The sequence below is a fragment of the Charadrius vociferus genome, unplaced genomic scaffold (assembly GCF_000708025.1).
Source record: "Charadrius vociferus isolate BGI_N301 unplaced genomic scaffold, ASM70802v2 scaffold259, whole genome shotgun sequence".
Taxonomy (NCBI): domain Eukaryota; kingdom Metazoa; phylum Chordata; class Aves; order Charadriiformes; family Charadriidae; genus Charadrius; species Charadrius vociferus.
This window is the reverse complement of record NW_009661368.1, coordinates 4,601,165-4,616,113: the sequence shown is the minus strand read 5'-3', so window position 1 is coordinate 4,616,113 and position 14,949 is coordinate 4,601,165. Positions and strand designations below refer to the sequence as shown.

The window sequence follows — 14,949 nt, the reverse complement described above, 5'->3', positions numbered from 1 at the left end:
TTGCTGTCGCTATGGAGACCGGCCGAGGGCCGGGAGACGGGGACGGGGGGTACGGAGGGTCCCCGGGAGGCAGGAGGATGGCAGGGGAACATGGGGGATCCCCGGGGGGGCAGGAGGATGGCGTGGGCCCATTGGTATGGAGGATCCCCGTGGGGCAGGGGAGCTCCCAATGGGAGACAGGAGCAGATGGGGGTTGTCCATCGTCCCCATAGAGGACAGGCAGGAGGACTCGCCGTGGGGCATGGATTGGGATGGGGGGCTCCCTATGGGGCAGGGAGGATGGGTAGGGGGCTCCCCGTGGGGAGGGGAGGTAGGTGAAGGTGGGCTTCACTAAGGGCACCACAGCCCTGGGGGTGTCGCTGCCTCTCAGCTCTGACTTTGGACCTGCAGAGGCTTGTCCATGGGGATGGGCAGAGCTACAGCGCTCAGCCTCCTCTCTGGGATTACGCTTTTACCTTCCAGAGCCTGCGCGGAGGTGGATGCACAGGGCCTGGTTCCGAGTATCATGGAGGAGTTAAAGAGAATAGTTAAGTCTCACGTTCCAGTGGGATTTATGGCACTTACAGTACTGTGGTTGTAAAGGCAGTGTCTCTCAAAGAGACCTGAGACTTGCTGCTGGTAAAGGGCACAAAGGGACACCTGGACAGCCCCAGAGGAGTTGCAGAGGGGAGTCGGAACTCTGGGTCATGTCAGAGGTGTCTCTGCTCACAAATCTCCTCTGACTCCCGATTTTTTCTCTGCTACTGTCGCGTTGAGTTTAGGATTACAGCAAATGGCAGAAGACAGAGGAGAGGAAATCTCCACCCCGCAGGGTGACTTTGCCACCACTGACCAATGAGGACAAGAAGAAGAAAGGGGAGAAGACCAAACCAGGTTGGGAAAGAGCCTCTTATACACTGCACTGCTTCCCTGACCACTGGTGCTGCTTTTGCATTAACCCAGTGCTTTCTGCTGGGAGACGTTCAGCAAAAGCCACAAAAAGAAAATTACCCAAGGGGAAATGCTGAGAATAAAGAGGGAGAAGTAGAAAAGACCAGCAAGCGCTTTGTAGGCTCAGCTCCTGGGCTGTGACTGTGAGCCACTTTTGCTGGTGCTGCAGAAGATTTGAATTCAGTCTCTCTTTTTATTTCTTTATATTTCCCTCGGCCACATATGACAGGAGAGAGTAGATGTAAGGCATTGAAACTGGACTGTGAAATAAGCACAGGCCTCTTTTTTGTTTCACCAGTTGCATTTATGCTGAGTAAAAAATCACCCTTGCCTTCGGAGACATCATCATCCCAAGAGAAATACAGAAGTTTTACTCAGAGGAAATTAGCACTCAAGAAGGCTGAATTAGCTAAAACCATGGAAGAGATCAAAATTATCACGGTATGTGCCACAAATCCAGTGCTAGGTTGTAGGCAGCAAATCCATACAGTTACCTTGGCTGCCTTTATGGAGGAAATTCTAGCAGCCTGACTCACTCTAGCAAAATGGCATGTGTTTATTTATTAATACACTGGAGGTAATTATGCTGCTCTGCTTAATGCTGGTGAAATCTAACCTTGATATTGTCTATCAAGAAAAATTAAGAGAAACCAAGAGAGAGTCCAGACTGTAGCAGTAGGAGGGATGAGATTTTGGAAATGTGACCTGTTAGAAAAGACTGTCGGTATCAGATTTTCTCAGTCTAGCAAAGAGAAGGTTGAGGTGAAGGACATCACCACGGCTTTTTAGTAGATGAAAGATGGTTATAAAAGAGACAGCGATCCTGCAGCTGATAGCAGGGAACGTAGGAGCAGGAGGATGCTGTATGGGGGATGTTAGATTGCCTCAGGACTGAGGCTGAGGTTTGTTGTTTGATGCCAGGGTGGCCAGGGCCTTGTTGGTGCTGTTACCACAAGACAGGGATGTCCCAGGGATGGCAGATGATGGTAAGAAATTTGGGGCAGGTGGGACTGATGGAATCCCCAACACTTTAATCCACAAATTCCTTTAGAATCTGGCCAATCTGAAGAAAAATGCCATCGAGGAGCTGAAGCAGTGCAGTGCCCATCTGGCAGAGACCAACTGCCAACTGATTAAGGACATCCAGCACACTGATGACAGCACTGCCAAGCAAGCAAGGGTCTTGCTGCAGCAATATGAAGTATTTCAGGTGAGGCTTTAGGGTTGGCAAACAGACCCAATTAAGCAGAATGCAGAACTTCCCATTACTTGTTAGTACTGGAGAAACGTCAGGTGCTGCCCAGCCCTGTCCTGAGTGTGACTGGAGCATCCCCAGTCCTGGGGGGAGCTCCCTGATGCTCAAAGATCCTGTGAGATGCTCTTGCTTTGTGCCTGTGTTTTAAAGCTGCGAGAGCCCACTGACTGTAACTGTCCCAAGCAACAGTAGTCACCCCTGTAACAACCTAAATACATCCCTTCGTAATGTCCTTGGCTCCAGCTGGCTCCTGAAGCACCGCTCTGCTCCCCAGAGCAGCTCCTGTGCACGAGCTGGCACCAGCCACAGTGACAGATTCCTCTGTGCTGCTAATGCAAGCAACAGCACATGAGAGAAATAACAGGGGTGGTGTAGGGGGATGTTGCAGAGCTCTGTGGAATGAGCAGTGACTGGATTTCTCCCTTTGCAGAGGATGAAGGCAATGGTGCAGACCTTCAATCAAAACCAGCTGGACACAGCAAGGGCAGAGCTCCAGGAAATGGAAAAAACAATGGAAAAGAATCTGGGAAGTGAGTTGCTCACATTACTATGAAATGCAGTCTATACAATCGTGTTACCTTTGCTTTTCATCTTATTAGGTTAAAGACACTGTGTTGATCTTATAAATGTCAAACAATTCCATTTCTGAAAATGAATCCCATTTGCTCTGTGGGGATGATCTTCCTGTCAGCCTGTCAGGAGGGAGAAAGCCCTGTGACACCCAGCAGGCTGTGCTTGGCGGGGGGAGAATCGGCTCCTTGGCAGCTGCTTGCACCATCTCGTTGGGGCAGGATCTGGTCAAGGTGGTCTGACTCAAGGTAGCTGTTTCCACTCCCAATGGGGTGTGTAATCTCTGTAGAGAGAAGGGCTCAGGCAAATGCAGGACAGAATCCTTAGCTTAGTGAAGAATTGAAGCTCTGGAACCTCTGGGTTGAGATTTTCTGTTTTGACTTTCAATCAGAGCTGCAGCAGCAGCTGGATGAAGTGACATCAAAGGTACATGTTCTCCAGGACGAGCTCAGCGTCCTGCGGACCTACATTGATGGGCAGTACCCAGAACAAGCTGTCCAGATACTCCTTCTGCAGCGCAGCATCCAGAACCTGAAGGAGCAACAGCAGGTACTGAGACCTCTCCTTCCCTGCAGCATTGCCAGGGAGGAAGGAGAGGGCAGGGGAGAAAAGAATGCAATGGTTATCTTGCCTCACGGTTCTGTTGGTTTTGTGCACTGCTTCCTGCCATTCTCAGGAGGAGATAGACAAGACAGAAGAAACGGGGAAGGCCATCTTGGAGGAACTGGAAAAGAAGGCACAGGCAGAACAAGAGGCGCTATTACAGAAAGTTGTGGAGGTTTGTGGAGTTCATGTGATGTCCCAGCAAGGGGAATCAGTTTCAGGGAGCTAGTATACAAGGCAGGGGCTTCCACACATGGCCCATTAGCAATAGCACGGTGCGGCCAGCAGCCAAAGAGTAACAACATCGCTGCTCCCCTCCTGATGCCATAGTAGAGCTGTTTGTCAGGCTGGGAGGGTACATGAGAAGCACTTCTGAGTTGCTGCTGTAGTCTGATGTGTTGAAATATTCTCAGACTCACTCTTGAGAGTTTGCTGTGTGGAGGTGAATGCACTGTGACCCAACATTCACCCTGCTTTTACGGTCCCTGTTTTATTACATTATTTAGGTAGCTGCTTTGCTAATTGGCTGTGACACCGCTGTGGCAGCGCACATATATTTGTAATAAATTCATGAGGAAATTAAACTATATGCAGCACGATAGAGCAGAGACTGCTGTTATTCTTCCCAAAATAGGAGGAACTCCTGTTGCACAGTTCCTGCTCACATGATGTTCTTGGCACTTTTCTTGGGTTAGTAGCTTGAAGACCACTAAGAAAATATTAATTACTGACTCCATTTACAGCTTGCTCTGATGCAGAACTGCTATACCCTTTTACAGGTGAATTTGTAAGCACAGGGGATATAAGTTACCCAAGCAATATTAATAAGCTTTCCCTGGGAAACTGAACTGGATCTCTTGAGTTCCTCAGTCTTGTTCCATCATCAGTACAATGTGATCTCAACAACAGTCTCTTTCTAGAGCTGGAACTCAAACCCTGTTCGAGCAGAAATAATTTTCTTGAAGAGTGATGCCGGACGACATGGCCAGCATTGGCACCCGGCAGCGGCAGGATTTCCTGCTGGTGATTACCGGGGAGTTTCTGCAGCTGGTTTTCTTCTCTTCACCCACACAGGAGAAGTTGCTGCACCAAGATGGCCTGAAGCAGATGGTCATAAACAATCACATTTTGCGACGTGGAATACTGAGGCAAAGGGAGGTGAGCAAGCCGGGGAAGAATCAGTGCAGTGCAGCAGAGCCAGCCACCCTCAGCCCTTGCCCTTCGTGAGGATTTTGTCTGCCTTAGTGGGGTACGTGTCCTTCCATTTCCACAGGAGTCAGGGGGCTGTTAGGACATCCTAAGGCCAAGCAGTCCAGCAGGTATTTTGGGAAGCCTGTTAGGGGCCTACTTGCAGAAGGGATGTTTTCTAGCTCTGCTGTTTACAAAATCCCTAAAACTTTAATTCCTGCTTCTACTGCAAAGTCAAGAACTCTTAGAAATGTCATTCATTCAGATTATTAAGGACCTGGAGGAAGAGATTGGTGAGCTGAAGAGAAGCATCCAGACACTCCGCCAGAGTGCAAGAGACCCAAGAGAACTGATCTTTGCTGACGTTCTTCTCCACAGACCGAAGTAAGGCTGGTCAGTGGGCATGCACAGCCCTTTCTCTGTGGCCTTGGGCTGCAGAGTCTTTGGCACTGAGTGCTAATAACCTTACCCCATTGTTTCCATAGATGTCACTATTAAACCTACGCCCAGCCTGGGGTATTAACCCACAGTTATGCTGGGTTCTGCTTGGGAAGATGGCTGCAGGATCTTGTGGTCTTGCCTAAGAGCAGCTAGGAACTAGCCACAACTCTAATACTAATCCTTGGTCACATCACATCTCTTTCCTGGGCTTCCCTCTGTGCAGCCTGCAAGTGGAGATTATTAGTGGCTGCAGCCGGGGATAGTCAGGACCAGCGGAGCTTTTCAAGGCCCTTGTGCCTACACTGACTCTTAGTTTATTCTTGTTTTCACTTTGTGGTTGGGAAACAAAACTGAGAGAAGGGGGCAGGCTCACGAGGAGCATCCCTGTCGAGGCAAGTCTTGCCCATCTAGAGCCGCCTTGCTGGTTGTGTGAATGGCACCAGCGCTCTGTGGGAACAAAGATGGGCTGCCATTTCCTTAACATGAAAAAAAATATATGTCAGCGGCATTGGCTGGTAGCAAAAAAGCAAAAATTTGTTATCTTTCTCACTGCCATTTCCCTGCCCCTGTTCTCTGGTAGCTAATTACTTCCCAAGTGAAGGTTGTGGGTAATCCCCGCTCCTGCTTACCGGTGTGCACTGTGCCAATACTGGATATAAGAATTACAAAGCATAAGGTGAATCCTCACTTAGCGTTGATGGGGAGAAAGCCCTGCCAGCTTGATCACAGGAAGACTGGGCTCTCCTTTCCAGGGACAGACCCAGATGGGCCAAGTCTGTGGGCTGAAGTACACCAACAGCCAGCTGTGACAAGCTATTTTCCACCATATCCACAGCAGACTGAAGGTGTAACGCTGCCCTTTGTCCTGTGGCAGCGGGGTCCTGCCCAGGGCAGGAAAAATCACAAAAATCACAAATGATTTAGAGCTGCTGAGGTGCCTTAGTTTTCTGTGCTGTCTGCTGACCAGGGGTACAAACCTGAGAAAAAATGGGTCAGATGTGTTTAAATCTCAAGTATGCTGTAGCCCGAAACCCGTAAGTTGCGTACAGAACAGCGTGCATATACGCATTTATTTACATCAACTGCCTATACAAGTTGTTCTTGGCACAGAGACATCTATTAATGAAGTCATTCCTTTCCAGCGGGTACTGCCACTGCAGGTGCGGGCCAGCCCCGCAGCTCCTCCACACCTCACATGCACACAGGGGTTATTTTGCATGAAGATATCATCCCTTGGGATGGGCGAATGCTCACCCAGCAAACTGATGGTGGTGTGGATGACAAGAGGGGCTTCATCTCCCACTCTAGGGCCTGGGTTTTAGCAGGTATGGCTGCAGCACTGCAGAGGCGTAAGCCGAAGCGGGAGGAAAGCCTGGAATATGTCAGGAGATGGCGGGGGGGAGATGAGAGAGGCTGTGTGATGGATTAGTGCAACTTAATTTTTTTCTGATAAAAAAATGATAAAAAAAGGGAATTAATTAGCCTCGACAGCTGGTGGGGCTGGGGTTACTGAGGGTGGCTGGGAGAAGAGTTAAAAATAGCAGGAAGGCCCAAGTGGAAAGTTTCTGTAACATCACAAGTCAGGCATTTGGTGCTTACCCGCCCTGACAGGCGGGAGCCTGTGCCAGAGCCCTCTCCGCCATCCCTCAGCCCTTTCCCACTGACCTCCCTGCAACTTTTCACACGACTTCACCAGCTCTTCGTTTTTTCTGATTAACCCTTTGGTTCCGGGCACTGGATTTGCTTCCTGAAAGAGCAGAATCAAACATGAGCTGTGCTCAGCCTGGAAGCGTAAGGGTGTGTAGGAGCACAGGACTCTTGCGGGCCTTCCTTGGATCTCTGCATGTGGAGCCCGGAGGAGCTGTAACCCCCTGCGTATCCATTCCCACCAGTTTCCCCTCTTTAAAAATCCTCTTGCTTCAGGGAGCCCCGGGAGGATTTCACCAGCAGCTTCAAGCCCTGTGCTGCGGTCACTCTGGATGCACAGTTTGTGCTGGTCTGAGACGGAGATGGATGAGCGCAGCTCTGAGCAAGCCCAGCTCACTGTGCTTGTCCTCTCTCTGCGAGAAAGCAGATGTACCTGGCTGCTCTGGCGGGCTTTCTCCGCTTTTGTTTGTCTTACAGGATTGACAGTGAGGGGTGGCTAATTTCATTCCTTCTCCCTCTCAGAGCCCCAGGGGCTACATCTGGTTCTGCCTCTCTGGGAAGGCCAGCGAGCACCGAGCCTGCCTTGCAGAGGGCTCAGTCACAAGCATGATCTAAGACAGGGCCGTGGAGCAGGGCTAAGGCTTGGAGCCGATTTCTTTCATAGGCAGAGTGGTTAGTGACCGGGGTAGACCATGAAGGGTGAGCCGAAAAGCAAAATAGTGCTGGGGTGAGCTAGAGGTCGGGCTGGGCTCTGGTTCATGCTGAACAGGGGCTGTGGACACAACCCTCATCTGGTTTTACAGGATTTTTCCTGCTGCTCCTCCAGCTGCTTGCTTTGTCCTGAGTCCCAAAGCAAGTGTCTGGGCCCTCCCCACTGAACACCAGTCCCGGGCCTCAGGGACACAGAGAAGGTGGCACAGCAGACACTAGAAAGTCCTCCCTCCACTCGCCCCGTGCCTTCTGATGACAGGGCTGCCGTGCAGGGGATAGGACACCTCTGAGCTTTGGGTGGGCTGCAAAAAGCAGTCACCCACCTCCAGCCCTGGCCGTGCAGGAGTTTCTCCTCCTCCTCGCACCAAACCAGCTGAAGCACAGCGGCATATTCCCACTCTTTGCTTTGCCCCTCCTAATTCTCATTTCTTTCTCAGGTGCATGCCAGATACTGAGGTGGTCCTCAGCATCCCTGCTGAGGAGATGCCGCTCGTCTGACGCTCAGCCAGGCTCCGCTCACAGGCCTGAGGGAGTGCACGGTGCGGCCCTGTTCAGCTGCCTTGGGGACTGACTGATGTGGTTATATGGTGCAGTAAAGGTGTTACCGTCATTCCTGGTCCGTGTGGGCTGTGCTGTGCTCACAGCCACGAGGCTGCAGTCCCTTGGAAGGAGCACAGGGTGAGCCCTGCAACCACAGCTCCCGGGGACGCATCACCAGCCCTCCTGCACTTGCATCCTGACCCATCCTCTTCACGCCATCGCTGTAACACTGGAGGGGTTGAAGCTGAAGGGGGCCTCTGCATCGATGTGCTCTGACCATGAGGGGTGTCCTGGGACTAGCCCTGGTGCCACGAATCCCTGCCAGCACATCCCAATGTGGGCCGGACTGGTATCCCAGCGCCGGGTAAGACCAGTGCCCACGCAGGGCCGGTAGTCAGGTGGTTTGGTGCCACAGCACCCGCATGGCTTCAGGCCAACCGATGGGTTCAAATAAAACTAGCTCCTGTTCTTGCCCGTACCTCCAGCCACGCTTCCCATCACCGGCTCTTGGCATGGCACTGTGGCGTCTGCCGAGCAGGGCTGCGAGGTCCCGGCAAAGCACAGCCCCACTGGGCACTGGGCACCAGGCACCGGGCAGGACCGGCCCGGGCTGTGCTCGCTCCTTACTTGGCGAAGCGGCGGAACCGTGCGCTGCCCCGCGCCACCGCGAGATGGAGCCGGGTCGGGGCCGGGGGACTGGGGGGACCGGAGGGACCCTACCCCACGCAGGACCAGGAGCGTGGCGGAATCCCCGCCCGAGGCAGCGCATCCCGCAGCCTCCCGGTGCGACCGCTGCCCCCCGCGCTGCTCCCCGGGACCGAGGGGACACGCCCCGGGGGAACTCGCCGTTTCTCGGCACCGGGAGCCCCGCGGGGACCTCGGGGACCGGACAGGGTGGCCCGGGCCAGGACCGGGACCGGTGCGGGCGGGGGTGTGTCCGGCGGAGGAGGGACTGGGCGCTGCGAGAGGCTCCGCCTCCCGGGGTTTAAAGCCCGGGCCGGGCGGCGGCGAGTCTGTCCCGGGGAAAGTTGTGGCCGAGTTACCGCCAACTCGAACGGGCACCGGCAGCGAGAGCGGGAGTGGCGCGGCAGGGGGCTGCAGGGAGCCGGGACCCCTCGGGGCGGCTTTTCCCAGCCCCACTGCCCTCGGTGCCGCAGATGACCCTGAACACGCAGCGTGGGAGCAAGAGCCCGCTGCGGAGGAGGGCCAGCACCCCTCTCCCGCGGCCGGGGGTACCGGGTGCCACGTCCCAGGCCGAGCCCTGCCACCCCCAGCTCGGTCACTCCACGTCCGAACCGGGTGGCAGGGCAGCAGCACCCCGGGGAAGGTGGTCCTCTGAGTCCTCAGGCTCCTCCAGCTCCTGGGATCCCCTGTACCGCGTGGTGCTGCTGGGTGACCCCGGTGTGGGCAAGACCAGCCTGGCCAACCTCTTCGCTGGCGTCCAGGAGCGGGACCTGCTGGAGCAGCACGGAGGTGGGTGCCTGGCTGGGGGGGGTGCTTGGGGCCCCTCTGCAGTAGGATCGTCCACTGCGGGGCCCAGAGGTGGTGGTGGGGAGGCAGTGTGTGTCCGAACTGCGTACATGGCCCTGTGATGGGAAAAACTTGTGTGCGAGGCAGAGAGGAGCCCGGTGCTGGGATTGTGTCTCAGTGCCCAGGCAGTGCCGTGCCAACTGGGCTCTCCCGGTGTCTTGCAGAGGCTGCGTACGAGCGCACGCTGTCTGTGGATGGTGAGGAGACCACGCTGCTGGTGATGGACACCTGGGAGCCGGAGCAGCGGGTACGGCAGGGCCTGGGCTGGGTGCTGCGGGGAGCCCTTGTTGCAAGCAGGGCCAGTGAGCTGGGACGTGCCCAGGGGACATTGCATGGGTACAGCAATTGCTTTGTGGCCTCTGAGCTCCATGAAGCTTCCTGGGGCTTTACCAGCCATGTCCAGGGCTCGCTGCTGCCCTCGATGCAGAGTGGGACATGCACACTGGGCAAGGCGGGGGCTGGGGTTGCGTCTCTGATGGATCTTTGCCCACCTTTCACCCTCGTGAGAGGCTGCCCACCATGTTCTTGCCAGTGTGGGCTCTCCTGGTGAAGCACCATGAGCATGGGAGTGGTGGTGTGGGCACAGAGTGCCCCTCGCAAGAGGGGTGGGTGGGAAGGTGGGCTGTGGGGGAAGAAGGGGCTTTGGGGAAGGAGCGTGGTGCCAGCCCACTTTGAAATGCATGGAAATAGTTTGGGAATGGGGCTGAAGCAGCCAACTGGGCAAATTCACGTGAGACGGTGCCGCCAGCCAGGGCACATGCTTTAACAGGCAGAGTGTTGGCCCTGAGAGCCTGGCATGGGGCATTCCTTCTGTCCAGTGCACGGAGGCATCTCCTGGGAAGAAATGACAGCACTGCTGTCACTGCCTCCATCAGAACACCCCTTTGCCTACCTCCATGCCAGGGTTTGGTGTTCCTGTGGGTGCCACCAGGCAGCAACTTGTCCCTGGGAGCAAGGATGGAACCGGTGCCCAGGCCATGAATGCAGGCACAGCACCCACCTGGGCTGGGGCTGCATTTTGCACGTGTGGCTGTGCTCTCAGGAGGTGCCTCAGCGCCATAACGCCCCAACAACAGCCCTTTATTTCCACTATTGCTTAATCCCACCCTGCCCAGCAGGGACCACTGCTGGCTTCACGCAGGGCACTGCATCCACACCATTGGCGTTGCGTGGCTGAGGGTGGCTCTGGGAGGTGCAGCCTCAGCCCCCTGAGCTGAGCTGAGCCCACAGCCCCAATTTATTGCTGATAGAGGAGGAAACTCTCAAATACCCCCCAAAATCAGGAGCTTTTAATCTGCATTTTATTAATGGAGCCACATGTCTGTTCCCCATGATACAGGGGCTGGTGGGGTATGCTGACGGGTCCCATCGGTGTTGGGGTGCTCTGCTGTCCCCCGGCAGTGGTCAGGGTTGCCAGCAGCCCCTGCAGAGCAGTAACATCTCATTCTCTGTGTGGCAGGGTGAGGACAGCAGGCACCGCAGCCAGTGCCTGAAGGTGGGGAACGCCTATGTCATCGTCTACTCCGTCACTGACCGGGGCAGCTTTGAGAGTGCCTCGGAGCTGCGCATCCAGCTGCGCCGCGTGCGGCAGGCCGAGGACATCCCCATCATCCTGGTGGGGAACAAAACTGACCTGGTGCGGTGCCGCGAGGTCTCCGTTGAAGGTGAGCGGTGGCGGTGTGGGTCTGGCTGGTGGGGGGCCCTGCGCCCGGCTTCCCTGCCCAACTGCATTCCCTGCAACAATCCCCTTGGCCCTGGACGTGCAGCTGCTGGCCCGCATGTGGCAGTGCCTGTCCCCTGGCGCGTGGGGTGCCAGCAGGGCCATGCCTCCTCCCTGCCCTTCCCTTGCAGAGGGCCGTGCCTGCGCCGTGGTGTTTGACTGTAAGTTCATTGAGACGTCGGCGGCTCTGCAGCACAACGTGGCCGAGCTCTTCGAGGGAGTGGTGCGGCAGATCCGCCTGCGCCGTGGGGGCAAAGAGGCTCGCATGCACCCCAATCCCAGCCAGAAGCGCAAGGAGAGCCTCACCAAGAGAGCCCGGCGCTTCCTCGACAGGCTGGTGGCCAGGAACACCTGCAAAGTGGCCCTCAAAGTCCGTTCCAAGTCCTGCCATGATCTGTCCGTGCTCTGAGAACCACTGCCTTCCCATCCCACGCAGGCTGGGGACTCTCCTCTCTGCCAGTAGTGTGGCCGGCGGCTCCAAGGATGCAAGGAGAGCCCCAGATGGGGCCAGAGCGATGCTGAGGATGTGGAGCTGTTTGAACGGGTGCTGAGGGCTGCTCTGGGTGCTCTGGATCCGGCCGCTCCCCCTCCAGGAGAGGGGACAAGTGGGGCCGGGTCCTGTGGGCTGCACCCATGGAGCAGAGGGTGGGATGGGCACCTGTGCTTGGGGTGGTGGGATCCTGGATTACAGATGCTCCTGGGGAGCCAGAGGTGAGGGGTGGCTGTGCCCTGGTGCAGGGCTGCTTGCAGGGCTGGAGCAGCTCCAGAGGCTGCTGAGAGTGTGGCTGGTCCCGCTCGTGGTTCCTGTCCTTTGCAGGGTGGCAGAGACTGCCATGGTGAGGGCACCATAGCAGCGTCCACCTCAAGGATGTTCCTGGAGCTGACTGGTGAAAGGGGCTTGGGGAGCACAGACAGCATCACCTGGCACCCCGGGCCTCTCCATGCCAGGGCTTTATGCCACGTCTCCCTGGCACCAGCGCTCCTCGGAATGATGTTTTCCTTTACTGGTGCAATGGGGAAAACCCTCAATCTGCAGAATAAATCACATCAGGGAGGTGCTGGTCTCTGCTGGGTCCCTGCCGTGGGGAGCTGTGCACTGGGGCTGCCTGGCCAGATTCAAGCCCAGTTCATTGCTCACAGCTGGGGCAAGGGACCTGCCTCCTGCTCCAAGCACCACCAGACAAAACATCTCAAGGCAGGAAGAGCCTTTGTCCACTCTTGACAGAAGTCCATGTTCCTCACCCACTGGTTGTGGCATCATTCCCTGAGATGGCAGAAGCCCCTGCCCCCCCTGCATCTCCTGTGTCCCGTCCGGCTCCAGAAAAGCCTCTAAGAAGGGCTGAGCTCTGTTGAGGTGCCAGTCTAAAGCCCCCAAGCACCATGGAAGCTGCAGCCTGGGCAGGGAGCTGAGTCCTCAGTGGCTCCCAGTGCCCAGGAAGGGGCAGGGAGGCAGGAGCCAAGCAGCACGGCACTGGCTGCAGCATGGCACAGCTGGGAAGGGACGTGCTTGGCTGCAGCAAGCAGCGAGTGACCCTGAGCACCCGGGGAGGCGATGCTGGAGCCGCGTGGGCTCTGCCGGTTGTTTTCAGGCTGCACTGCCAGCAAGCAGCCGGGACACCGCAGGGTAGCCTGCTTAACGGCCCTGGGCCCGGCGCCAGGGAGGATCAGCGGTGCCCTCCCTCCCTGGGTCAGGTCAGGAGTTTCCACTGGCTCTGCAGCTCAAGCGTGGGGAGCCGCTGGCCGTGGCCAGTGTGATGCAGCTGGAGATGGGGTCACCAGAGCAAAGGGAACACTGGGATGGGGCAGCACCGCATCCCTGTGGGAGAACAGTCTCTCCACAGGTGCAAATCCCAGCGAGGACTTCTCCCTATGGGTTCTGTCTCCAGGAGAGGGGAAGCCTGCTCAGGCTTTTCTCCATGCTCCTCAGTGCCTCCCCAAACCATTGGTGACTGTGGCATTGCTGTGCTCTCCTTGATACTGATCTGGCTCCAGCTGCTCTGCCGGGGCCCTGCCCTGGATCTCCCCACACCCCAGTTCCTGATGCTGCCGGATGCGATGCTGCAGTTCACACAGCATCAGCCACACCAGGGACAGGGGCTGCACACTGAGGACAGGGGCTCCTTGCTGCTGTCGGTCCCTCCCGCAGCTGCAGCCAGCATTTCCCCGTGGCAGGAGGCGGGGGGGGGACGACAGGATGGAAAGTTGGCAGCCAGCAGAGGGGAGTGGAAAGAATGAGCTCAAACCCAGAAAAATGCAGCCGCGCTGGAGGGTGGGAGGAGAGGCCAAGGGGGGCCACGACGAGGTGCTGGGAAACGAAGGGAGGGAGGAAGGAGAGTCCTGAGTGCCAGTGCTGAGCCAGCTCCCAGCCCCAGGGCAACACTGGTGAGTGGCATGGCTGGACCCCAGGGCATGCGGAGATGGATGGTGGTCCTACCACTGCCCCCTCCTCCTCCAGCCCCGTCGCCCATCTCCCATGAGCCCCAAGTCCCTCCACCTGCCACCAGCCCCAAGGGGACGGTGCCTGCAACCCGCAGGGCCAGAGCAGCCACCCTGATGTGTGGGGGTTCATTTTCTCATGGAGAACAGCTAAGTAAAGCAGAGGGGAGGAGGGCAGCCACTGCTCTGCCACAGGCAGGGCGGGCTTTGGTCTCCACAGGACAGCAGCAGCCAGGGGCTGTTTTGGGTTCTGGTTTAACAACCCACTGAAATGTAAGGAGCAGCTCACCCCCCTGTCAGCCTTCGCTTTGGGCTCTCTTGAGCTCGGGACAATGCTCCTGCCCTGGTTAACCCAGGTTTGGTGCAGAGCAGCAGGGGAGAGGCAGGAAAGAGAAGCATCCCCCTTCATCAAGGGTTCCCAAGCCAAGCTGGGGTGTAGGAAGAAGGTGGGCACCCAAAGGCGTCTTTGGGGCTGGGTGAGGGGGGTCAGTAAGGGGGTCGGTAGCTGTGCCATGCTGGGCCATGCCATGGCAGGCAGCAGGGTGGGAAGCAGCAGGGGATGTGCGAGCATGCTGCTTGTGTGGTGTCCCCAGCCTGCTGCTGCCCTTGGTGTCCGTCCTTCTCCTTTGTGGGAGAATTGGTGGCAGGGAGAGGACAGCGTCCCAGGCAGGAGGCCAGCCCCACAGAGAGGGGCTCCCGGGAGGCCTTTCCATCTGCCCTACGCCTGAAACGTGAAACTATGAATCACCCCTGGTCCTGAAATAGATTCCTTTTTTTTAAAAAAAAAAAAAAAGAAAGAGGAAAACATTAAAAAAAAAAGAAAACTTGCTTTTTAATCCCCGCTGCGCTCCCTTCCCCTGCCTGTGGCTCAGATCTAAACCAGGGGCAGCACCACTGAACTTTGCTCAGTCTTTAGTCTCTGCTGGTGCCTTTGCCTCTGAGCAGACTCTTGCCCTGGCGTGGGCGAGGGGGACGCGCAGGAGGAGGCAGCTCAGTGGCACAGCCAGGCTGCCAGTGGCTCGGGAGGGGAGGGAATATTTGTGAGGAAAACACACGTTTCAGCCAATTTTCCAGCAGAGCCCTGGCCCCCATCCAGCGGCAGCGAGAGTTTGCGGCCGCTTATGAGACATTTTTACAGAGGGGGTGTTTGCCGAGTGTGGCCATGGGTGGGCTGGGAGCACAGGAGGGGTCCTCGGGAAACAGCAAAGGGCAGGAAAGCCCAGGGCTGGATGGAGGAGAGGCCCGGGAGCCCCCGCCCCGACTCGCTTAGGGTGATGGTGGCTGAAGCTGCCACGTTCCCACTCGTGGCCAGGGGCCGCGGGGAGCCGGGCCCCCCCACTGCCCGCAGGGATCTCCCCGGGGCTCTCACCCGCTCCCT

General features: G+C 56.8%; 2 protein-coding genes across 3 annotated transcripts; both read left to right on the top strand.

The window, feature by feature from the left end:
- The first annotated feature begins 1,236 nt into the window (after positions 1-1,236).
- Positions 1,237-7,843, top strand: LOC104293993 (chromosome unknown open reading frame, human C20orf96). The gene is made up of 8 exons (XM_009893547.1): positions 1,237-1,371; positions 1,982-2,140; positions 2,616-2,715; positions 3,147-3,304; positions 3,432-3,533; positions 4,433-4,516; positions 4,812-4,930; positions 7,783-7,843. Exons 1-8 carry the CDS (start codon positions 1,237-1,239, stop codon positions 7,841-7,843), a joined length of 918 nt encoding a protein of 305 aa, XP_009891849.1.
- Positions 7,844-9,031: 1,188 nt separating this feature from the next.
- Positions 9,032-11,544, top strand: REM1 (RAS (RAD and GEM)-like GTP-binding 1). Of its 2 annotated transcripts, none has more exons than XM_009893402.1 (4): positions 9,032-9,358; positions 9,580-9,662; positions 10,875-11,079; positions 11,267-11,544. In XM_009893402.1, exons 1-4 carry the CDS (start codon positions 9,043-9,045, stop codon positions 11,542-11,544), a joined length of 882 nt encoding a protein of 293 aa, XP_009891704.1. In that variant the 5' UTR covers positions 9,032-9,042. The 2 variants fall into 2 exon arrangements, with proteins under 2 accessions (XP_009891704.1, XP_009891705.1); XM_009893403.1 differs by having other exon boundaries at positions 9,043-9,358; positions 10,881-11,079.
- Positions 11,545-14,949: the final 3,405 nt, after the last annotated feature.

Bases quoted from the DNA above. Each gene is read 5' to 3' on its own strand.
- LOC104293993 (XM_009893547.1), top strand. From the start codon at position 1,237: ATGCTGAGTAAAAAATCACCCTTGCCTTCGGAGACATCATCATCCCAA. The intron at 3,534-4,432 runs GTTTGTGGAGTT...TCACCCACACAG, and splicing joins TATTACAGAAAGTTGTGGAG to GAGAAGTTGCTGCACCAAGA. The intron at 4,517-4,811 runs GTGAGCAAGCCG...TCATTCATTCAG, and splicing joins GAATACTGAGGCAAAGGGAG to ATTATTAAGGACCTGGAGGA.
- REM1 (XM_009893402.1), top strand. From the start codon at position 9,043: ATGACCCTGAACACGCAGCGTGGGAGCAAGAGCCCGCTGCGGAGGAGG. The intron at 9,359-9,579 runs GTGGGTGCCTGG...GGTGTCTTGCAG, and splicing joins CCTGCTGGAGCAGCACGGAG to AGGCTGCGTACGAGCGCACG. The intron at 11,080-11,266 runs GTGAGCGGTGGC...CTTCCCTTGCAG, and splicing joins CCGCGAGGTCTCCGTTGAAG to AGGGCCGTGCCTGCGCCGTG.